Source organism: Panicum virgatum, chromosome 3N (assembly GCF_016808335.1).
Source record: "Panicum virgatum strain AP13 chromosome 3N, P.virgatum_v5, whole genome shotgun sequence".
NCBI classification, from domain to species: domain Eukaryota; kingdom Viridiplantae; phylum Streptophyta; class Magnoliopsida; order Poales; family Poaceae; genus Panicum; species Panicum virgatum.
In genome coordinates this window covers 15,097,801-15,121,750 of record NC_053147.1, presented here as the reverse complement: position 1 = coordinate 15,121,750, position 23,950 = coordinate 15,097,801, and the positions used below count along the sequence as shown (strand labels likewise).

The window sequence follows — 23,950 nt, the reverse complement described above, 5'->3', positions numbered from 1 at the left end:
ACCAACAGCCTCTTCGCCGGCGGCGTAGTTGGTGGCAGCGTCGAACAACTCGTTGGTGTTGGTAGGTCGGCTTCTCGCAAGCTCGTGCACCAGTTTCCTGCACGTCGTACCCTCGAGGAAGGCATTAATGACCTCGACGTGGGTGACGCTGGGGAGCTCGGTGCATTGCTTGGAGAAGCGCCGCACGTAGTCGCGCAGGGACACATTGGGTTTTTGGCGACACCCTTTGAGATCCCAGCAGTTCCCAGGGCACACGTATGTGCCCTGGAAGTTGCCCACGAAGATCTTGACTAACTCGGCCCAGTTGTGGATCTGGTCCGCGGGCAAGTGCTCGAGCCACGTTCATGTGGCGTCAGCGAGGTGAAGAGGAAGGTTGCGGATGATGACCGCGTCTTCCGTCGCACCACCCAGCTGGCACGCTAGGCAGTAGTCATTGAGCCAGACCGCCAGATCTATCTCGCCCGAGTATTTGACAAGGGTGGTGGGTTGTCGAAAGCGCGGGGGAAAAGAAGCAGTTCGAATCTCCCGGCTGAACACCCGGGTGCCCGGAGGCTCCGGTGACTCACCCCTATCGTGCTCGGGGTCGAAGCGTCCACCCCGTCAAGGGGTGTATTTCCTGCCACCGACGATGTAGCGGGCGTCGCCTTCGTCGGCGTGCCCGCGCGCGTCATGGAGTCGATCTTTTGTGGGAGTCTTCCCGATGCGGTCGTGCACAGAGGGTGCCTTCGCACCTGGCGCTACGGCTGCCTTGCCCTTCCCTGCTGGTGGAGTGTGCACAGAAGCCTCGTGGTCCTGGCGTGCAGTCCCACCAGGCTGCTCCGGGGCCTTCGAGCGCATACGAGACGCAGAGCTCTCGGCCTGCTGCACGACAGCTTGCTCGATGAGCACCTGTGCCTCGCGGCACAAGTTGCGACCCGAGGGCGTTGATGGCTCAGGCATGGCTTGGAGTAGGTTGGCCGCAGCGACAAGTTTTTCGCCGGCTATCTTTAGTTCCGGAGGTTTGTCGACGTTGTCGTCGGCCAGGATGCGCTCCCGGGCAAAGCGTCCCGCTGCCTGGTCATGTGCACCAAGCGCGGTATGCTGCTGCTCGAGCGCGGTGCGCAGCTCCTGTGTCTGCCGGCGTTGCTCGTCGAGCTTGGCTTGAAGCTCATTGAGCTGTGCCAGCTGTGCTTGCCGCGCCGCCGAGCTTGATGAAGAAGAAGGGGCCGCAGGCGGCACCACCGGTTGGTTCGTCTGCGCGTCCGCCCCGCCATCCCCGTCGTCGCCCAGGGCGTTGTCATTTTGCTCGTCCGCTAGATCGGCCATGAAGCACTCCCGAGTGGGATTGTACTCCCCCTCACTGGAGTCCTCAGAGCAGGTGAGGCAATAAGCCATCGCGAGCTGGAACGAGCGGAAAGCGTCGGGGTCGCGGACCCCGGAGTAGTCCTCGGCCTCCTCGGCCGTGAAATTGTTCTGGAAGAAGTTGATGTCGTCGGCGATCGAGCTCGCCGTCTCGGGGTAGGATTCGTCAGGAGACGACGCGATGAGGTTGCGGATCGACAGGAAATGATGACCCGGCAGATCCTCATACTCGGCGAAGTTGGTGCTGGACGAAGAAGCGTAGGACGCAGCGTTGCGCATCCCGATGGGGAAGGGCGACGACGTGGTCGCACCCCCTGGGAGGCAGTAGGGTTGCAGTTGATGATGGTGCCGGCGTAGTCGACACCGAGGCTCGTGATGTCGATGCGACGGCCCCGTCGGTCGCGACGCTGAGCCATGACATGGCAACCTCAACCCACGTAGGGGAGGTGAGCCGTACCGCACGGCGCCGCTTCGCGCGTGCTTGCCGCGAATGCTGGCCCGAGCGCCTGTTGCGCCGGGCTGGTGAAGTCGGTGTATCCGGGTTGCGTCTGGGTGAGAGGAGCTCCATGAGGTAACCGTTGCCGGTTGCTCTGAACTCGAGACTTCCGAACCAGATCACGTATCCAGCTGGGAGCTGATCCGAAACGCCCATGGGGTACGGGTTAGATCTGTTCGCCATCCCTGGAGATCAAATGGGAACAAAAGAGAAAATGTCATGCAGCGTCCCCTACCTGGCGCGCCAACTGTCGGTGCCCTGACCCGGGGGTCCGGATCCCAACTAGTAAATGCTGCGCGTTTCCTCGTTCTAGATGTTGATGCAAGAGGCAACACAGTAACGCACGGTTTATCCTGGCTCCGGCCGCGGGGCCGTACGTCCAGCAAAGGAGGTGTGCGAGGGCACTGTATTATCTTGCACCCGGGGTGCTTGTAGTAGGGGGTACAAGCGAGGCGAGAGAGGGAGAGAGGCTCCCAAGTCTCTGCTAGAAGTGGAGTTGAGCGTGGCGAATAGCAGTGTTGGGGCTAGAAGCGAGTGTGTGCTGTGTGAGCGATGTAATGCCTAGAGAGCCGACCGACCTAGGTGACGATGGCAGCTCACGTCCCCCTTGAAGGAAGCCCGCCTCTCCTTTTATAGTCACAAGGAGGGACGGTGTACATGCGCAGGGGAGCGTGGAAGTCATCGTTTTCCCCCAAATCGTGGGGGTGCAGTGGTCGAACACTGTAGGAAGTACATTGTGGGGTATGGCGTCGGGAGTGGCGGTCGTCCTGGGCGTCGTCCTTGACCTCGCGCAGATCGCGCCGGCGTCCTGCCAGCCCCAGCAGGCGGCGTGGTCATCGCTATAGGGTGTACAGTCCTCCAAATGTGGCGTGGTGGCGTTCCGTGGGCCCTGTAGGTCAGGGTCTTGCGTGCACCAGCGGTGGCGGGGCACGCGGCGGTCCTGGACCCCCCGGTCGGAGTGCTGGCGTGCACTCTAGGAGGTCCGAGGGTTGCGTGGAGCTCCCGGACCCCTCGAGGGGGCAGGTCCGGGACTCCGGCTGCGTGTGCTGTGCGTCCCTCTTGGAGGGGTACGTGGCGTCGCCGGACCCCTTCCTAAGCAGGAGGCGGGTCCGGGGCCATGCGTGTGATGAGGTGGAGTCCGGACGGCCGGAGTTGGTAGAATAGTACGGGAGCAGTGCCGAGCCTATCTTGTCCCGCGTCGCAGGTTCCACAGTGCCACCACATCGTCCGGGATGGCGGAGCAGTGATCGGAGTTGGCGGATGGGACTCCGGTCACAGCCACTGTGGGGAATAGCGGCCTGACGCCGTTTGTCCTGGGCACTGTGGAAGAGTGGTTGGCACTTAATGCCTCCGTACGACGGGCGGTTGAGCGGCAGGGCCGTTTTGTCCCTTACGCCGAGAGGTAGCCTCGAGCAAGGCGGAAATGAGTTACCTGCTCGAGGGAGGTTCGCTGCCCTCGAGCGAGGCGGAGATGATTTGCCCGCTCGAGGGCAAATCCGCTACCCTCGAGCGAGGCGGAGATGATTTGTCCGCTCGAAGGCAGATCCACTACCCTCGAGCGAGGCGGAGATGCGGAGCGCAGTTGAGGGTCCCGATGGTAGCCCTCAAGCAAGGTGGAGATGATTCCCGCGGGCCTAAGAGGAGGGAGAATGGGCCGCATGATAGCCTTCTTTGAGTCCTTTCCTTTCTTTCAGATTGGAAGGAGGCCGTGGGCCCCGTTGCCTTAATACGTGTTTGTATTTTTTTAGAGTAATCTTAGTACCCCAATTAAAATGTCCCTAATCATGGTACCCGACACCAATCAATCTGAAAACCACACATCGCCCGACAGCAATCATAGCACGTTGCTTCGACCCCTGGAATTTGCCCTGAACCAGCAATGTTCGGCTCAACAGTGCAAATTCCAGTGTGGCATTGGTATCTAGCGGCAACAATAATTGAATTCCAGTGTGGCATCCTGAAGCCCTGGTACCGATACAATACCAGAATAACAAGCGGGATCGAGCAAGTGGCAAGTCCGTTCCCATTTCCGTCACGGCTCACCACGCAATTGGCCGAGCACAAAAGGCACCGGCGACCGGTGTGGTTGTTTCTGGTACAAGTTTTGTTCAGGTTGGCAACTAAGCCGCTGGGTTTTTATTTGGAGCCCAACGCCTCGACTTCCAAGCAGAAGAGGGGCAGAAAACGCAGTCAAACAAAAATTTCAAGAGATCTCCTCAGCTTGAGATATGAATTGTTAGAGTCCGTGCAAAGTGCCTAGTTCCCGTGGGCGAACTTGATACCCTTCTCAATGGAAGCCTTGAGCTCGCCCTTGAGGTTTTCCAACCCCTGCTTCTCAAAGTCGGAGAGCTCTCCGAGACCAAACACTTCCTCCACTCCATTCTTGCCAAGGCGTACCTGCAGCATGAAAGGGACTGGTGTTAAAACTCTACTAGAAAGAGTCCATCTAACAAGTATAGTTAAGGCACTGGCACTAGTGATATTTACTGAAGAACACATCATTTTGATCAGCCAATATTAAAATGACCTCTTGCAGCTTACAAAAAGGGAAAACCTTGATATTGTAATATGCTACTCGCCACATCATCAATGGTTCCTGTAAACAAGAACATGCTACAAGGAACCATGTTGCCACACCAACATATCACACTGATTCTCAAGAAGAAAACACCAAAATGGCAATGGTTCCACAGGTTCAACACTCCAGTACCTTTAATCCGATAAGACACGAAAGGAAACATAACTGCACATTATATATTACACATTAGATAAGTACCTTGGAGGCAAAGAAGGGCAACTCCGTCACAGTTGATTGCACAAAAGAGCACTCTACGACGTCAGGAACTCCATTCAAACCCTTCAAGCATGCATGTGCAAAAACAGCACCAGCATATCTGCACCCCAAAAAAATATTAGTAAAACAAATTGCAGCAGAGCTTGACCTGAAATCAGCATAAAGCTAATATGGTTATGTACAACAAAGGTTGATGGGAACTGAGTCTATCTGCACAGCCACTACAATATGATGACTCAGAAAACAGAAGATCACATGCAGGCAGAACACTAAACAGAAGCTAAGGTGAAGTCACACAGTAAAAATTCAGATATGGGTGTTAGGATGAGGCTGCTAACTAATAAAAATGGATCCAGATCCTACCTACCCAAACAGGCTCTAGCTCATATTGCAACAAATTAGTTGGAAATATAAGAAATAGGATCTTATACAGATGCTTAAGGACAAATGGGCCCTTCATTTGGAAAGAAGCTACATTCCAAATAATAACAGTATCTTGAAGTACTTCACATGAATGCAATAATGGGAAGTCAAAGTAAAATGTGCAAGTTTTTCTGAAAGAATACTGTCTAAAAAACACTGTAGACAAAAATAGAAGCAGGTGCAGTTCAAGGAATGTCTCTTAAATTCACGAGGTTAGTTCAATTATACATGTTTACTGAATGGCATAAACTACAAACGATGTTCATTACAATTAGATAGATTAATATGAATCAAGTTCTGACAATAAATTGATGCGATCGATATACAATCACTGGAGTACATGAAGAACCATGAAATAGCAATAAGAATGTATACTTAATAGCACCGAATTTCGGTCACATGCATCTCACTAGCTTTGATGTTATAAGCTTGTGCAGGAGTGTGTATGTGCAATCGTGCAGCAGCTAACTTATGTCACAGGCAGTTCTCCTAAGAAAATTCAAGCATCAAATGATGGACAGGTTGCAATGGTAGACGGCAGTCTTCATAAAATTCCACAACGATCGTAAACAGATAGGATATGCTAGTTACAGGTTCTATAGTCCAACCAAAAGACATGCTCACAAAGGTCAATATGTTTTATAGACTTACGCCATGGACAATGTTGCAGAGCCCTTTCCAGCCTTTGCTTCAACAACCTCCGTTCCACCATCCTGTGTCCTCTTGGTGAGGGCCACAATGTCTTCTTGGGACAATGAATTGCTTGGAGGAGTGGCCTGTGTAGAACAGACAATTCGATTTTGGCTTGAAGTTTATGTTTGAATAATTAGCTTTAGAGACACAAGGCACAACGTAGAATACACCGAGCATGACAAACACTAACCAAAGATAGCTTTATAGTACTTATGCACAGTTGACAAATTGACATTATCGAACTAGTCTAGGCAAACATACTCTGTTGACCCCTGTCCATGAAATACAACCTCTTTGGTAATCAAATTGCATGTTTCATCAAAGTATTCATACACTTACACTACTTGATCATTGTGGGTATGCTTATGCTACAAGGCTCTTTTGTCATTGGTTATATGACTTATATCTATTCTAACTGGGTACATTTTCAAGATCATCATTTCACTAATGAAACAACTGTGGACATAATACCTGTGAGAAGAGTGGCAGAATAGTAATACCCGCATGGCCCCCAACAACAGGAACATTCACCTCTGCAAAGGGTCACAGCAAGTAGCAACAACTCACTTTGAGAAAGACGACAAATGAAACCTGACAAACATTCTAGCAAAGTCTCTAGCATTCCAGCAATCTTCAAGTCAGACATCTTATTACCAGTAACTGGCACGCCTGCCTTTCCAGCATAAAAGGTTTTAGCACGAACAACATCAAGAGTGGTCACACCAAACAGCTTCTTCTCATCATAAGTACCAGCCTTCTTGAAAACCTCCGCTGCAATCGGGACAGTGGAGTTGACAGGGTTGCTGATCATATTGACAAGAGCCTGAAGAAGCATATATAATCAACAAAGCCCATGATCAGTGTGATAGCACAAATTAAACAAGATGGAACTGCTTACTTGGAAGACTTACATTTAGATATATATAAACAACAAGCATGCATAATATCATCTAACATCTTATTTAAGACAGAAAGTTGATCATTGCAAGGCATGGGAATATTTGCAGATCAATATCTGGAGTTCTAGACATCTGGAACAAGTGTGCCCTCTTAGGAAAAGGAGATGTCACTGAGGCGGGCAACTAGCATGTTCTGTATGTTTTAGGCAAACAGTGTTGCCTATAAGTTTCGTAGGTGCACCGCTTTACTACACCAGATCGGCCTTGTTTGCCATTCTAAAAAAATAGCGCGCACCTTTCCCGAAAATAGAATCTCGCATGCATGAAGTACTAAATAAAGTCTATTTGTAAAACCTTTTTAGAGATGGGTGTAACTTTTCGCGACGAATCTAATGACGGTAATTAATCGATGATTGGCTACAGTAATACTACAGTGACCATCCTCTAATCGCGCGGACAAAAGCCTTATTAGATTCTTCAAGGTCACTAGCGCCGCTAGCGCGGGGTTCTGGAGTTGGTTTTGTAAACTGCCTTTGTTTGACACCGTAATTAGCGGTCAAAATGTCACTATTTCTAAAATCCTAGCGCGAACCAAACGAGGCCGATCACTGAACACTAGATCTGCCCCAAATCCAGGCACCGGCTATCCCAATTGCCAAAAGTAGAGTGCCAAATCTAGCAACATAAGCCGCAGATCTACAGTGGTAAGGTCGCGACACTTACGTTGGGGCAGTGCTTGGCGATGGCGGTGCTGAGCGCCTTAACAATGCCAGCGTTGATGTTGAAAAGGTCGTCCCTGGTCATGCCGGGCTTCCTGGGCACCCCGGCGGGGATGATAACGACGTCGGATCCCTCCAGCGCCTCCCCGAGCTGGTCATCCCCCATGAACCCCTTCACCTGCGGAACACCAGACCAATCAGCTCGGATCTAGCCGAGCCCGTGGCGCACGTTGACAGACCAGGGCAGCAGCGGGGGCGTACCAGGGGCGGGGGTGTTGATGTGGGACACGTCGGCGGCGACGCCGACGGTCCCCGCGATATCGTAGAGGGAGAGGGAGAGGGAGGAGACGAGCGGGTTGAGCTTCATGAGGAGCGAGAGCGGCTGCCCGATGCCACCCGCCGCGCCCAGGATGGCCACCTTCCGCTCCGGTTTGGCCGAGGAGGAGTAACCGCGGGTGCGGCGGAGGAGCTCGGACGTGGATTTCAGCAGAGACGACCTCATCGCGGCCTTCCGGAGTTGGGTTCGCTCGGGGGCGTGTCTCGCTGGGGACTAGTGAGGGGAGCGGAAGGCGGTCAGGCGGGCGACGGCGGTGGCGGCGGTGCTTTAATAGAGGCAGGGTGAGGAGGGTCTCGTGAGGAGGAAGGGTCCACAGTCCAGACTCCAAACTTCCAAAGGGTAGATGGGATCTGAAGGGAAGTTTTTTTTTCTTTTTGAGAAGTGATATCTGCTTTAAGAGGATGTCCAAAAACTCTTGTATTTCGAATGAGTTAGGTAAAAAAAAAGATAAAATATTCTTATCCAACAGAAACTTTATCTACCTCGTCTTTTATTCTCATTTTCTATCCAGAGGGTGCCGCTGGACATTTTTGTCTAGCGATGAGCGCTAGTCATCCCTTTTTTGGATTTTTGAGAAATTGTTGGATTTCATCCTTTTTTCGCTAGCTATTTCGATTTACATAATAGCTATATCAGGATTTTAGCTATCCATAGATACAAGAGCTATTGGAGATGTTTTTATTAGACTTTAGGCAATATCACTGTGCGTAAAAACTATTGTATTTAAATATATTGAAGTAGATAACGAAGGAATAAATTCTCAAAGATTTCTATTCATTCCAAGGTTCTCACTTAAAATATTCAAATATGAATCTTGCTAGCTAATAACGATATAATTGTTTATTTTTAAATAGAAATTATTTAAATATAAAAGCAGGCGTGCATAGGGCTGGAGTACTATTATTCTATCAGCAAAAGTATAATGGTTAACATTGAGTTCACATAAATGCTAAGCTGCTACCAATTGTCATTTTTTAATAGTACATATCTAAAACTGAATATTTTGATGTTGTATACATATAACACTGTTCGCTTGGCTGTGGCTGGTCGCTGGTGCTGATTTATTATGAGAAAAAAGTACTACTGACTGCAGTGGCGGAGCCACCACTAGGGCGAGCCCGGGCGGCCGCCCTAGGTGCTTCCACACGAGATCTAGAGCATACTGTTAACAACAAAGGTAGCGGAGAACAAAAAGTAGGATGGATCTGAGAAACATAAGAAGAACAGAGGAGAACAAGGAATTAACTTTCAAAGGACAAATTACTTGAGTAAAGAGTAAGAGTTCATATAAGTTGTTCGATACTCCTCCTCGTATGCACTCAGTATTTTAACCAGCGACTCTCTTGCATTTATATGGGTTGGGCTTGATACGTGCGCGCAGGCACATCTAGCGAACCCATTCGCTGCCACCAAAACTAACACTAGACTTTCTGGTGGGGCTGTCCATAGTAGCAGATGCTTCCTCCGGTTCGTGGGTGCTGACAATATCCCCCCGTTCTCAACTCCGACCGGGGCTCATGACGGTGCGATGGCGCCCCCTCCCCCAAACGTGAGGACGACGGTCATCTACTGCCAAGAGTTGCGAGACTCAGATTGGGCCAATGGAGCACTGCACGAGAGGACTTCGTGATCTCGTGGGCCGTCCGGTCGAGTGGGCTGTAGCCTCTTAAGAGGTTCAGCCTAGCCCCAGCCCAACGCTGCGTCTTCTTGCCACCATACGCCGCTGGCGACTTTGGCAGTTCACCATCCACCCCCCTGCCTGCAGTCCCGCTCAGGCACTCACGCCGACGCATTGTTGTCGTTGCACGATGGCGCTCCGCGTCCGTCCGTCAGTCCGTCTTGCAACCCCAACTCGACACACGCAAGCCGCGTCAGCGGATCCCATGCACCGCTGCCGCGGGCGCTTGCAACCGGGCAGCAATCTTCGGCGCATCACTTTGGCCGTGCGAAAATTTTGATGTTGAACTCCGCCCTATGTCATTTTTTGGGCTGGCTTCGCCACTGACTGACTGGTTAATGGGTGGTGGCTGATGCTGATTTGGTGTGAGAGAAAAGTACTGCTAACTGATTGGCTGACAAGCCAAGCGAACAAAGTAACTCTTTCAGCGGCACATGCTCGTTCCAGGATCTACAACTGAAAACCACACGTTGCTCGCCAGATAGCACGTTGCTTCGACCCTTAGGATTTTGACCTGAACTAGTAGGACCGCAGCTAGGGGTGCAAATTAACAACTCTTAGATGCACTTCTAACCCTTTTTAGTTTAAAATTTAATAGTAATTTTTTAAAATGAGATCCCACTTTAAAAATTAGTACAAAATTTTGAATTAAAAAAAATTAAAGAGGCACCTAAGGGTCATCAATTTACACCCCTGTCCGCAGCAACCATCCAGTGCCCCAGAATGCCAAGGCCCCCCAACCTAGAATACTTGTACTAGTACATATACATACACATATTAAGCATCCAACTTAAACAAGCAAATACCTTGTACAAGTTCGCCTAATCACCCTTTCTATCGCATAATCACCCTTTCTATTGCTCGTATCACTATTAATTCATTATTTTTCTTCCATCATGCATTCTTTGCGTGCTTTTCACAATTTCCCACCTAAAACGTATGCACCCTTTGATGGCTAAGAAAAATAGATAAGTCTTCATTGATTAGCCTTTAGTTCCTTATGGTACTTTTGCTTCATTCTTACCTTCTTGATTCGAATAAAATTTTAATGTCAGTTCCCTAGAATGGCTACTAATCCTATATCCATTTTGATACAACAGTTTCACCAAATAATACAGGGCCATTTGCAAAACCGCCCTTGTTTTGAAGTTCAACTACACATTTGTTCCTGTTTTTTCAACTTTGCATATTTACCTTTGTTTTTACTCTTCCAGTTGCATGGTTGCTCCTGTTTGAGTGCAAAACAGAGATAATTTTGCAGTAAAATAAGGGCAACCATGCAATTGAAAGACTAAATACAAAATCAAAACATACAAAGTTTAAAAAATAAGAGCAAACGTGTAGTTGATCTTCAAAACAAAAGCAGTCTTGCAATTGTTCCAATAATACAAAATAAGCTTGATATTTATTTTAGTAGGGGACTCGTACTTTAGGTTCGGTTCGGGCCCCCGAAAACACAAGCCGGCCCTACGAACCAGCAATGTTCCGCTCAACAGTGCAAGGTCTCACGTGGAACAGCAGATTGGTACCTAGCAGCGCCAAAACCAGAATAACAAGCGGGATCGAGCAAGTGGCAAGTCCGTTCCCATTTCCGTCACGGCTCACCAAGATATTGGCCGAGCACAAAAGGCACCGGTGACCGGTGTGGTTGTTTCTGGTACAAGTTTTGTACAGGTTGGCAACTAAGCTGCTGGATTTTTATTGTGGAGCACAACGCCTCGACTTCCCAGCAGAAGAGGGGCAGAAAAAGGCAGGCAAACAAAAATTTCAAGAGATCTCAGCTTGACATGAATTGTTAAAGAGTCCATGCAAAGTGCCTAGTTCCCGTGGGCGAACTTGATACCCTTCTCAATGGAAGCCTTCAGCTCGCCCTTGAGGTTTTCCAGACCCTGCTTCTCAAAGTCGGAGAGCTCTCCCAGACCAAGCACTTCCTCCACTCCATTCTTGCCAAGGCGTACCTGTAGCATGAAAGGGACTGGTGTTAAAACTCTACCAAGCAGTATATGAAGACCGTCTCTTGAGAGAAAATAATCAAAATTGAGTGCAACAATACACTAGGAGTCCATCTAACTTGTATAGTTAAGGCACTGGCATTAGTGGTATTTACTGAAGAACACATCATTTTGATCAGCCAGTATTAAAATGCCCTCTTCCAGCGGACAAGACAGGGAAAACCATTACATTGTAAAAGAATGTGATATGCCACTCGTCACATCTTCAATGTTCCTGGAAACAGGAACATGCTACAAGGAACCATATGGCCAAGCCACATCACACTGATTCTCAAGAAGAAAACACCAAAATGGCAATGGTTCACAGTTCAACACTCCAGAACCTTTAATCCGATAAGACATGCAAGACAGATCGATAAGACAGTTTTATAAACTTAAAGAAACAACAAAAATAAAGATAATAGTTTAATGCCTCAGACCACACATATAATTCAGGGCACAGAACCTATGATTTGGATCCTTGCCTCCAAATTTAAATAATACATTGACTTATATAATATATAAGTGTGAATCAAATTATAGCATGGTAATTTCAATGTTGGTAACCGGTTTAAGCCTTTAACAAAAAAAAAGGATAACAGGAAGCAAGGACCAAGAAAATTTACTTTGACCATATGATAAAACATAACTGCACTTTACATATTTACACATTAGATAAGTACCTTGGAGGAAAAGAACGGCAACTCCGTCACAGTTGATTGCACATAAGAGCACTCTACAACGTCAGGAACTCCATTAAGACCCTTCAAGCATGCATCTGCAAACACAGCACCAGCATATCTGCACCCAAAAATAAATATTAGTAAAACAAATTGCAGCAGAGCTTGACCTGAAATCAGCATAAAGCTAATATGGTTATTATGTATAACAAAGCTTGATGGGAACAGAGTAGAATGTGCAAGTTTTTCTGAAAGAATACAGTCTAAAAAAACTCTGTAGACAAAAATAGAAGCAGGTGCGGTTCAAGGAATGTCTCTTATATTCACGGGCTTAGTTCAATTATACATGTATAATGCATGGCATAAGCTACAAATGATGTTCATTACAATCAGATAGATTAATATGCATCCAGTTCCAACAATAAATTGATGCAGTCGATATACAATCAAAGGAATACATGAAGAACCATGATATAGCAGTAAGAATGCATACTTAATAGCACCGAATTTCGGCCACATGCAGTTCACTAGCTTTAATGTTATAAGCTTGTGCAGGAGAGTTGCAGCAGCTAACTTATGTCACAGGAAGTTCTCGGAAAATTAGAAAATTCAAGCATCTACTGATGGACAAGTTGCAATGATAGACAGCAGTATCCATAAAATTCAATAGATCGTAAACAGATAGGTTATGCTAGTTACAGGTTCTCTAGTCCAACCAAAAGACATGCTTACAAAGGTCCATATGTTTTATAGACTTACGCCATGGACAATGTTGCAGAGCCCTTTCCAGCCTTGGCTTCAACAACCTCCGTTCCACCATCTTGTGTCCTCTTGGTGAGGGCCACAATGTCTTCTTGGGTCAATGAATTGCTTGCAGGAGTGGCCTGTACGAAACAGACAAATTGATTTTGACTTGAAGTTTATGTTTGAGTTATTAGCTTTTAAGATACGAGGCACAACGTAGAATACATTGAGCATGACAAACACTAACCCAAGATAGCTTTAGAGTCCTTATGCGCAGTTGAAAAATTGAAATTATTGAACTAGTCTAGGGCTCTAAGCAAACATACTCTGTTGACCCCTGTCCCCAAAATACAACCTCTTTGCTAATCAAATTGCATGTTTCGTCAAAAATATTCATACACTTACAGTACTTGATCATTGCGGGTATGCTTATGCCACAAGGCTCTTTCGTCATTGGTTATATGACTTGTATACATTCTAACTGGGTAGATTTTGGATATCATTGTTTTACTAGTGAAACAACAACTGTGGATATAATACCTGTGAGAAGAGTGGCAGAATAGTAATACCCGCATGGCCCCCAACAACAGGAACATTCACCTCTGCAAAAGGTCACAGCAAGTAGCAACAACTCACAATGAGAAAGATGACAAATCAAATCTGACAACCATTTTAGCAATGTCTCTAGCATTCTAGCAATCTTCAAGTCAAACATCTTATTACCAGTAACAGGCACGCCCGCCTTTCCAGCATAAAAGGTTTTAGCACGAACAACATCAAGAGTGGTCACACCAAACAGCTTCTTCTCATCATAAGTACCAGCCTTCTTGAAAACCTCCGCTGCAATTGGGACAGTGGAGTTGACAGGGTTGCTGATCATATTGACAAGTGCCTGAACAAGCATATAATCAACAAAGCCCGTGATCAGTGTGATAGCCTTGGAAGAATTACATTAGACATATATACACAACAAGCATGCATGGATCACTCAAATATCATCTAGCATCTTATTTAAGACAGTAAGTTGATCATATGCAAAGCATGGGAATGTTTGCAGATCAATATCTGAATGCATGTGAACTGCGCTCTGGAGCAGTGTTCCCTCTTAGAAATAGGAGATGGCATTGAGTCGGGCAACTAGCACGGCATAATTCTGGATGTTTTGGGCAAACAGTGTTGCCTGTCAGTTTTAGGTAGGTGCACCACTTTACAACACCCAGGGGCGGATATGGGCCTAGGGCCACGACCCTAGGCGTGGCCCAAATAACCTCTTATACCCATCATTTTCCCCCATGGTCCAGCAACCATTCTTATGAAGCGACCCGAGGCGTCAGCTAGCCGCCTGACCCAAACTCCATCACGGTCTAATGACCCAGCAATTTGCGCTCGCGCGTCTGCCGGTAGCTGGCCTGCGGCCTGGCCGAGCGCTCGCCCATCCTTTGCACAAGCGGACGAGCGGCCACCCCTCTGGGCTGTAGCCTCGACTCTCTGCGCGCGCTTGAACCCTAGGCGGCAACTAGAGCGTGCGAGCAGCCAGGGCGGGCGGGCGGGCGCCGACGCCGTCAGCCTGGCACGATCGGCGTCCCTTGGCCATCTCTCCACTCTCAGAGTCTTAATCTCGGCTCATAGACCGGACCGGCAGGCAGCGGCGCCTCCTCGCCTAAAGGCCACGCGTTCAGGGCAGCACCTCCTCCAGTCTGCAGCAGGAGCCTGGAGCCCGGAGGCTCAGCCTCGAGGCTCGTTCTAGACTGCCTTAAGCACAAGATCAGTTAATTAGTTTGGATTCCCAATCCTGCAAGGTAATCCCCCATTTTTTCGCTCAAATTGAACAGATATTGTAGATTAGAATCAGTTTATCTATGTCCCATTTTGTATTAGAATTACTCAATGAAGAGGTCCAGATATTCAAATCGTTTCATTTTCATGCTCCTACATTTTCTCAGCTATGAAAATCAACAAGATAGAGTTGTGGTATAAGATGGGGAATGATCGGTTAAATTACCAGACGATATGCTATACTGAGCGAGATGTTTTTGATAGCGTTTGTGGTACAATTAGATTTGAAATAAAGAATATAAATTAATTCATGCAATTTAAACACTTTTAGACTATCGCTACTGCAAGTATTGGTGTGTGCACTAGTTTGAGTACTTTTAGAGTTTTAATCAGTGGCCCCTAGGTGTGAAATTGTGCCAGCTCCGCCACTGAACACACCAGATCACTATTGAACACTATATCTGCCCCAAATTCAAGCACCGGCTATTCCGATTGCCAAAAGTACAGTGCCAACCAACCAAATCTATATACATAAACTGCAGATCTACAATGAGAGGAAGGGCGCGACGCTTACGTTGGGGCAGTGCTTGGCGATGGCGGTGCTGAGCGCCTTAACAATGCCAGCGTTAATGTTGAAGAGGTCGTCCCTGGTCATGCCGGGCTTCCTGGGCACCCCTGCGGGGATGATAACGACATCGGATCCCTCCAGCGCCTCCCCAAGCTGGTCATCCCCCATGAACCCCTTCACCTGCGGAACACCAGACCAATCAGCTCGGATCCAGCCGAGCCCGTGGCGCGCGTCGACCGAGCAGGGCAGCAGCGGGGCGTACCAGTGCGGGGGAGTTGATGTGGGACACGTCGGCGGCGACGCCGACGGTCCCCGCGATATCATAGAGGGAGAGGGAGGAGACGAGCGGGTTGAGCTTCATGAGGAGCGCGAGCGGCTGCCCGATGCCGCCCGCCGCTCCCAGGATGGCCACCTTCCGCTCCGGGTTGGCCGAGGAGGAGTAGCCGCGGCTGCGGCGGAGGAGCTCGGAGGTGGATTTCAGCAGAGACGACCTCATCGCGGCTTTTCGGAGTTGGGCTCGCTCGGGGGCGCGTCTCTCTGTGGATTAGTGAGGGGAGCGGAGACGGTCAGGCGGGCGGCGGCGGCGGGTGGTGGTGGTTTAATAGCGGGAGGCGTCAGAAGGAAGGATCCAAAGGCTGTGGATGGGATTGAGGCACTGTTTAGATTTTTATCTGTAAATCCGGTAAACAAAAAACATCGCATTAAATGTTAGAACACATGCATGAAGTACTAAATGAAATCTATTTATAAAACTTTTTTGCATGAATGGATTGTAAATCGCGAGACGAATCTAATGTCCCTACTTAATCTATGATTTGCAACAGTGATGTTACAATAACAATCCGCTAAATATAGATTAATCATAGATTAATTAGCATCATTAGTTTCGTCTCGCGATTTACAACCCATCTATAAAAAAATTTTATAAATAAACTTTATTTAATACTTTAAATTAGTAAAATTCCAACGTAAAAATTTTTACATGTAAAAAAAACACGGCGTGAAGGAGAAGTTGTTGGTGGGGGAGAGAAAAGGCGAAGGGTTTAACGTCTCGACGCCTCCGCCCGCTAGCCGAGGTGATATTCTTTTGATTCTGCGCTGGGTTTATCTGACTGGCCGAGGTGGAAGGGTCGCTGCCGCACTGAAGTGCACAGCAACTCGGCGAGCACGACGGGGCGGCTATTGATTTGCCTGCTCAAGAACAGCGGCATGTTCCAGCGGCCAGGTTCCAGCCCGTTCGGCTGCGCTTTTTTTGGCTGGCTGGAGCCAGCGCTGGCTGGTTCCGTCCTCCCTCCGTCGGCGCAGGTTCTGGAACCCTCGGCGCTGGTGGTCTGGAAGCTGGCGTCCGTCCTCACTCCGTCGGCGTAGGTGGTCTGCAAGCTGGGCCCTGTTTGGTCACTGGGTTTTTTTTTTGACGGAACCAGCCAGCGCTGGCTCCAGCCAGCGCTGGCTCCAGCCAGCCAAAAAAAGCGTTTGAAAGGATTGCCAAATTCACAGCTGATCGAAGGCAGCTAATAAACCCAGCCCTGGCCTCCGAGGCTGCGCAGGTCGAGAGACATTTTTGATTCAGCACAACTTGAAAAGGCGCACCATCAGCACAATTTTACTTCAAAATCGATCAGTTTCGGACTTCCGGCTGCCCGACCGACACCAGGTCCGGTCAACATCTCGTTGCTCGGCGGTTGGTAACCATTGATTTGCCTTTCAAGATATCAGTCCCCACTGTCTATTTGCAGTAGTTTTGTTAATTTAAGAAGAAAAACCGGTTTAATTTGTTTTTTTACACAAACCTGACCTTTGTTATTATCAAACGAAAAGCTTGCACGAATCCAACCATAACGAACACATACGTATTTATCAGACAACACCGCGGTCCACCCCATTAATCGGTCCCCACTGTCCACATCCTCCATACCCTTTACCCTCCCTCCTCTCACGTTCATGCTGTGAATTGGAAAATACTACCAAAACGAATGAAATACGTCCGAAGCAGCTTCATATGATAGATTGTCGAGAAAGTAGAAGGCAGACTGCCACAACAACGTTCACCATCAATAACTAGAGTACCAGAGTTACAAAGCAATGTATAAAGAGCCAGCAAATTCATGGCGGCATGTCCATCAAGATTTCAGACATTCAAAAGTAGCAACATGACCGAGAGGCGGGAAAAGATCCAGGTTCAGACAACACTAACTCTAGAGAGAGTTCGGCCCCAAGACAACTCTTGGGCAAGGCACCACTCCATCAGCTCAAGTCTGATACTCATTATCCACTTTCTACTCAATCAAATCATCATCGTCATCAGGAAGAGGTTGTGCTGCAGCAGCAGTAAGCTCAGCTTCATGCCTGCAAGTAAAAATGAGAAGTGAATCAGCTCTTGCAGCACTTTGAATCTGAGGCAACAGATTTACAGGTGAAGAAACATAAAAATGACAGTTGATAAGAGCAAAGATGACACTCACTGTTGCTGCATGGCCAAATCAATGGTAACTTCCGGAGGCTTAAGAGCGACAGCTTCAACAAAGTGAATGTTGGGATCCCTGATAACACCAAAGGCAATAACAAGAATTAGTATGTGTTGCCGGATGGTAGTTTGCTGTGAGCCCAAAGATGTAAAGAACTAAAAGTACTGAGTTGATTACCCAGCCAGCTTCCTTGCAAGGTAAAGGAAAGGCTTCTCGAAGTTGTAGTTGCTCTTGGCAGAAATTTCATAGTACTGCAGGTTCTTCTTCCTGTGGAAGGTGACCTGCTTGGCCTTCACCTGCCTGTTCTTCACGTCAACCTTGTTACCACACAGGACAATGGGGATGTTTTCACACACCCTGCATGAATTCATCATTGAGCATCAGAATCTACCAACAGAAATTGTACATCTAGCACAGTAGACAAAAGATTGAAACAAACCTGCACAAGTCCCTATGCCATGTAGGAACATTCTTATAAGTCAGCCTTGAGGTAACATCAAACATAATGATCGCACACTGGCCATGGATACTGCATGGTAATAGAAAATTAGAAGCAGTTGCAAATGCAATGAGAACAGCTTTTTATGCTGAATGGACACAATAATTTTACACAGTATGTTCACTTGATTAGTCAAATATCACTGAAAGAAGTCATTAATACAAACAAAATTTACAAGAAACATCATCACATTTCCTAAAAAGATAATCACAAATAGGACTTACTAGTATCCATCCCTGAGGCCACCAAACTTCTCTTGTCCAGCAGTATCCCAGCAGTAGAAACGGATCTTACCACAGTTAGTAGTAAAATCCAATGGATGAACTTCCACACCAATGGTTGCTGAAGCAACGTAATGCATTAGCAATCAGAAGTACTATTGACTATAAGTAGATGAAACGAAGCCGAAGTCAATATGGCACTTACGCTCATATTTTTTCTCAAACTCTCCAGTGAGATGCCTCTTCACGAATGTGGTTTTACCTGTTACCAAATGACATCAAGGGTTAAAATTTCGTACAGCTGCCAAAAGGATTTCAGAAAGGATTGATACAAGGTGGAGAACAAATAATCAAGTAACTAAAACTTAGTGATGTAAATATCGTTATGCCTTAACAATAGGAAGTAGGGACCAAGAAATCTACAATATTACAGACAACAAAACTGATAAATGGCATAGTAACATATGTCAAGCCTTCTCATGTAGTCATGTTAAAGGAGCAAACTAGTTGTGCATCCACAGAATTTCTACTGGGAGCATTCCAAAAATTTAGTCTTCACATGTGCTCCCCTAATTTACATGAGAACTCGGATTTCACCTATTTAACAGATGAAATACAAAGCATCGTTCTCTAGTTGTGATGCAAGCATTTGTCAGAATCACTACTAGTTTTGTAAACAAAAAAAAAACAATATGATCCTGACTTGTAGTACCATCGTTCAGACTATGTAACAAGGAATCCAAAAGAGCTTACAACTCCATAACATGAGCATGACTAAAATTAGTAACACCAAAATCTCTATCTAATATTACAACCGCGGAGCACCATAACATGACAGATTTCACAACATCAGAAGTTGCGATCCATCAGATCTCGTAGAAACTAATTGCATATAGGAACCCGACACATTATATTCTACCGTTTCTAACAAACAATCGTGACACGTTAAGGCTAGGAACTCACCTGTTCCGCCATCGCCAACGATGACGAGCTTGAAGCTGGGGTAATCGACAGTCCCCTGGTTCGGCAGCGCCTGAAAACCACAAAAACATCACAGATCAACCACACGAAACCGCAGATCCGCATATCGAATATGAAAAAAAATCGGATCCGCACGGGCACTCACCATTACGGTCGCACGCGAGGAACCGCACCTGATGCGGCGATGCGGCCTTCAGAGCACGGAAGAGCAGCAAAACCCTAGAATTCGAAACGGAGTTGGGTGAGCCGCCGGTGGAGGCGCAGGGTTTTATAGCTGCGGTCGCGTGTTATTTTTCTCTCGGGGGTGCGGGGTTTTGTTAGCTTTGGATGGACGCAGGAATTGTGGCCGCCGGATCTTGGGCGGCGGGTGGGGATCGGATCCTGCTAGCTTTCGTCCCACGCGAGATTTCTGGCCGTCGGATCCGGAGGGTGCCGTTGCAGAGGCACCGTGGGCCGTTTGGGCTTTCTCTCGTTGTTCACACGACAATCGTGGGCGTGGGCTGTTTCGGCTGTTTGATATTTGGGCCTGAGATATAATACAGTGTTTGTTTAAGGTCAACAATGTGTTATAGCTAATTTTTTAAGAAAATATGTCTAGAAGTTTACTAAAAAAGGGAAATATGCTTGAATTGTACCAGGTGCTACCTTGATATATCCTCCGATCACATACATCTATTGCTTCGTCGGTAATGAAAGCGATAGGTACATCACAGCTGTAATTAATTTGTAAAGTATAGCAAAATTATAGTATTATAAAAGTTTTTTTTCTGTGCATACCATTTTATCAAAACATGATGATCTCCTGCAGTTAAGAATGCAAGTGGATATTCAATAGTATATTTTAGAGCATCTTCAAAAGTTTGCCGTATTCTACTTCGCAAATTTTGTGATTGCCAACTCTCAAAACTATTCGCCAAATAAAAAACAGTTCGATCTCCAATAGTTTGCTATTTCGGACTTGGCAAAATGAAAAAAAATAATAGGCAGCATGCAAGCAGGGAGAAGACTTTATTTTCGTGGTCAGTACGCAGCATGCAAGCAGGGAGAGAATTTGCCAAGCCCTTTCCCAAGTTGCCATATATGCGCGATGAGGAAGGGTTTTTGCCAATTTGTCATATTTTGCCAAGTCGTTTGCCAAACTGTTGGAGGGGTGTTTTAAGTGTTTTTGCCAAAAATCAAGGATGCCAACTCCATTTGCCAAACTGTTGGAGATGCTCTTAGGTCAGTTAATTAATTATAATGGCAAAGTGGCGGATTCAGAAATAATTAAATGAGAGGCTGATTTCTTCTTCCATTCCATCTCTTTTTTCTTCCTCCTCCTCCTCCTCCTCCTCCTTTCTTCTCAAAATGGAGGAGAAGCTCAAGAGAGGGCTCCATTAATTGTTCGTGGGGGCCCGGCCTAACTCACAAGGCGACGGGCCCCCCATGTACGGGTGGGGCAGGGGTTCGGGGATTTTCTTGGCCTGCTGTGAGAAGGTCATTCTACCTCTCAAACAATGCCGTGGGGACGGTCTTACCCCCCGCAGGTCAAGTTTTTTTTAATTGTTCGTGGGGGTCTAGGGGCCCGGCCCCCCTAATCCAATACTGGATCCGGTTCTGAATGGCATGCCCACTCTGGTTCACTTTTCTCCCAAATTATTTATGCAGAATGTTGTTCTAGTTTATTGTATTAACATTTTGGGTTAGTCTAAAATATATATAACTTGCCTCCCTACTAAAGTCTCTAGGAAATATGGATTTCTCGTAAGGGAATAAAAAGGCATCAATCTGACAAGACATCAACTGCTTCTGCCTGAATTGAGTTGCCACAGGCAGCATGGCTATACCGCAGACTAAACACAGTTATACACCTCACGTAAGAACAGCTAGCAGACCAACACACAAAGCGTAACAGAAATAAACGATCGATTCCTAGGGATCAGATGGCCCCTCCATCCAGATGTTCCTGCCCTTCTCCTTGGCCGGGTTCACCGACCGGAGCGCCTTCCACACGGCGCTGTTGCACTTGAACCCGGACCCGAAGGCGATCTGCCAGGTGCGGTCGCCTTTCTTGATCCGGCCCTTGGCCTCGGTGTAGGCGAGCTCATACCAGAGCGAGCTGCTGGACGTGTTGCCGAACCGGTGCAGCGTCATCCTGGAGGGCTCCATGTGCCAGTCCGTCAGCTTCAGGTTCTTCTCCAGCTCGTCCAGCACCGCGCGGCCGCCGGCGTGGATGCAGAAGTGCTCGAACGCCAGCTTGAAGTCCGGGATGTAGGGCTTGACCTTGCGCTTGAGGACCCTGCGCGCGACGAGCGTGGCGAAGAAGAGCAGCTGCTCCGACATGGGCAGCACCAGCGGGCCCAGCGTGGTGATGTTGGTCTTGAGCGCGTCACCGGCGACGGCCATCAGGTCCTTGGACAGCGACACGCCCACCTTGCCGTCCTCGTCCTCGCGCTGGGTGACGCAGCCGAAGCACCGGTCGTCGGCGCCCTTGTGGGTGCGCACCGTGTGCACCAGCTGGTACTTGGAGCGCCGCCGCGCCGAGCCGCGGTTGGAGAGCAGGATCGCCGCACCGCCCATGCGGAAGAGGCAGTTGGACACGAGCATGGAGCGGTTGTTGCCGAAGTACCAGTTCTGGGTGATGTTCTCCATGCTGATGACCACGGCGTCGGTGTTGGGGTGCGACTGCAGCAGGTCCTTGGCGAGGTCGATGGAGATGAGCCCCGCGCTGCAGCCCATGCCGCCGAGGTTGTAGCTCACGATGTTGCCCCGGAGCTTGTAGTGGTTGATGACCATGGCGGACAGCGACGGCGTCGGGTTGAAGAGGCTGCAGTTGACGACCAGGATGCCGATGTCCTTGGGCCGGACGCCCGTCTTGGCGAACAGCTCGTCCAGCGCGCCGAACATGACCATCTCGGCCTCCTTGCGCGCGTTGGCCATGGACGGGTTGGGCGGGATTGTGAGCACGGCCTCCGGGAGGTACGTGTCCTCGCCCAGCCCCGAGCGCTCGATGATCTTGCGCTGGAACTCGATGTTCTCCGGCGTGAAGGTGCCCAGGGACTCGGTGCAGTTCATGAACCGCGCGCGGCTGCACTTGCGCTCCTCGTCGGGCTTGTAGCACGCGAAGTCCACCAGGTACACGGGCCGCGGCCGCGTCAGCACGTACGCCGTGGCGGCGATCACGAGCAGCGTGGAGCAGACGACCACGGACACCAGGTTGTACTGCAGGCTCTGCCACAGGTCCGCCAGGTCCCGCAGCGTCAAGGTCGAGAGGTGCGCCGCCACCAGCCCCGGCAGCGGCACCAGCAGAAGGTACGCGCCGTGGGTGATGAGGTGGTGGTACCCCAGCTTCACGTACTTGAGCTTCACCGACTGCTTGAAGTCCGGCATGCCGCTCCTCTGCAGCAGCGGCGGCGCTTGCTCTGTTCTCGCCTCGGCCATTGTTGCAGAAGCGAGACCCCGCGTGGGGACGACAAGGATCGCCGATCACCGCCTAAACGAGATTGCTACTGCTCTCTCCGAACAACTTGCCTCGACGTGTGGTGTGGCCGACGGACCCTCAGCCCGCGCGCCCTTGCCTATATAGGCGGGCGCACCGATCCGAGGCGGTGTACGAGTCCGAGACCTACACCAACACCCAGGTGCGCGTTCAGGCGAGAGCCATGTCACGGGAAAGCTAAGCGTGACGGGGTCGACAAAAGGCGCCCACCTACCCGATCGGACTCGGAGACCAGACCAGACCGGCCGGACCGCGCGCGGGATCCAGACCCACCGAGAGAAGATAGCCCGGCACGGCCACGCAACGACCAAGCAGCCGGCCGGACGCAGCGAGGCGGCAGGCAGGAGGGAACCCAGCGCGCCGTCGGGCCGGTGCGGCGTGCCGGCGTCCGCGCGCAAGCAACCGGGGATCCGGACACGCTAGCAGCGGCGGCTCATGCGTTCCGCCTGACGCGCCCTGGAGTCTGGAGACGCAACGCGGGTGGGGTGGGGGGCTCGACGACGACGGTTGCTTGGGGCCGGGCCGGGCCGGGCGCCGCGGGTAAGGAGGAGAGGAGGAGATGGAAGGGACGGCCCCAAGCGAGCGCGACGTGGCGGGCGCGGCCGAGCGAGGCGGCTAGCCGGTGGAGCCGTGCGCGGGCGCCGGGGCCAGGCAGGGGCCGGGCGCGGAGCTCGGGGGTGCGGTACACGAACGCGGGGTGTGAACGCTTTTTTAATTTCCTGGATCGTAACTTGCACGTGTACGGTGTACGTGCCTGGGAGCGAGTGGCTATTTCGGGACCATTTCGGCGCTCGCTTTCATGCAACCGTGCGCAGCACGATGCCTCTCCTTGGAACTTTTTTTCCAAGTGATTTTTTGGACTTATATACTGTGGTCGATGGTTAGTACAAGTAGCAAGCAGTACGAAAAAGGCAGGGTCAATCTCATACAATGGTCGACGATTAGCGCAAGTAACAGGGACGAAAAAGGCAGGGTCAAAGAGATGCTGCGTCCTTCACCAAACCACCTGGTCAGATGCCTAGTGGGATATATGTATACGCAGTCGATCTCAAGTTACTTTCATCTCGCAAGCACGTCACTGACCGCCCAATCATCACCCGTGTCACCTAGAAATCAGCCCTGCAAGTTTCCCCCCTCGCCTTTTCCGGAGAGCGTGAAAAATTGTGT

The 23,950-nt window shown here is 49.3% G+C and overlaps 4 protein-coding genes across 4 annotated transcripts; all 4 read right to left on the bottom strand.

The window, feature by feature from the left end:
* Positions 1-3,759: 3,759 nt before the first annotated feature.
* LOC120664563 (malate dehydrogenase, mitochondrial-like) lies at positions 3,760-7,994 on the bottom strand. The gene is made up of 7 exons (XM_039943826.1): positions 7,627-7,994; positions 7,370-7,566; positions 6,402-6,570; positions 6,219-6,280; positions 5,706-5,830; positions 4,614-4,731; positions 3,760-4,234 (listed from the first exon to the last, which is right to left on the bottom strand). Exons 1-7 carry the CDS (start codon positions 7,865-7,867, stop codon positions 4,094-4,096), a joined length of 1,053 nt encoding a protein of 350 aa, XP_039799760.1. The 5' UTR covers positions 7,868-7,994; the 3' UTR covers positions 3,760-4,093.
* A 2,948-nt stretch (positions 7,995-10,942) lies between these two features.
* LOC120664559 (malate dehydrogenase, mitochondrial-like) lies at positions 10,943-15,722 on the bottom strand. Its single transcript, XM_039943823.1, has 7 exons — positions 15,402-15,722; positions 15,146-15,319; positions 13,519-13,687; positions 13,336-13,397; positions 12,811-12,935; positions 12,055-12,172; positions 10,943-11,338 (listed from the first exon to the last, which is right to left on the bottom strand). Exons 1-7 carry the CDS (start codon positions 15,633-15,635, stop codon positions 11,198-11,200), a joined length of 1,023 nt encoding a protein of 340 aa, XP_039799757.1. The 5' UTR covers positions 15,636-15,722; the 3' UTR covers positions 10,943-11,197.
* A 1,400-nt stretch (positions 15,723-17,122) lies between these two features.
* LOC120664560 (GTP-binding nuclear protein Ran-2) lies at positions 17,123-19,614 on the bottom strand. Its single transcript, XM_039943824.1, has 8 exons — positions 19,451-19,614; positions 19,288-19,357; positions 18,530-18,586; positions 18,328-18,445; positions 18,044-18,133; positions 17,782-17,961; positions 17,602-17,679; positions 17,123-17,485 (listed from the first exon to the last, which is right to left on the bottom strand). Exons 1-8 carry the CDS (start codon positions 19,451-19,453, stop codon positions 17,416-17,418), a joined length of 666 nt encoding a protein of 221 aa, XP_039799758.1. The 5' UTR covers positions 19,454-19,614; the 3' UTR covers positions 17,123-17,415.
* A 1,403-nt stretch (positions 19,615-21,017) lies between these two features.
* On the bottom strand, positions 21,018-22,846 carry LOC120664558 (3-ketoacyl-CoA synthase 11-like). The gene has a single exon (XM_039943822.1). It carries the CDS (start codon positions 22,723-22,725, stop codon positions 21,217-21,219), a length of 1,509 nt encoding a protein of 502 aa, XP_039799756.1. The 5' UTR covers positions 22,726-22,846; the 3' UTR covers positions 21,018-21,216.
* Between the last annotated feature and the right edge of the window lie 1,104 nt (positions 22,847-23,950).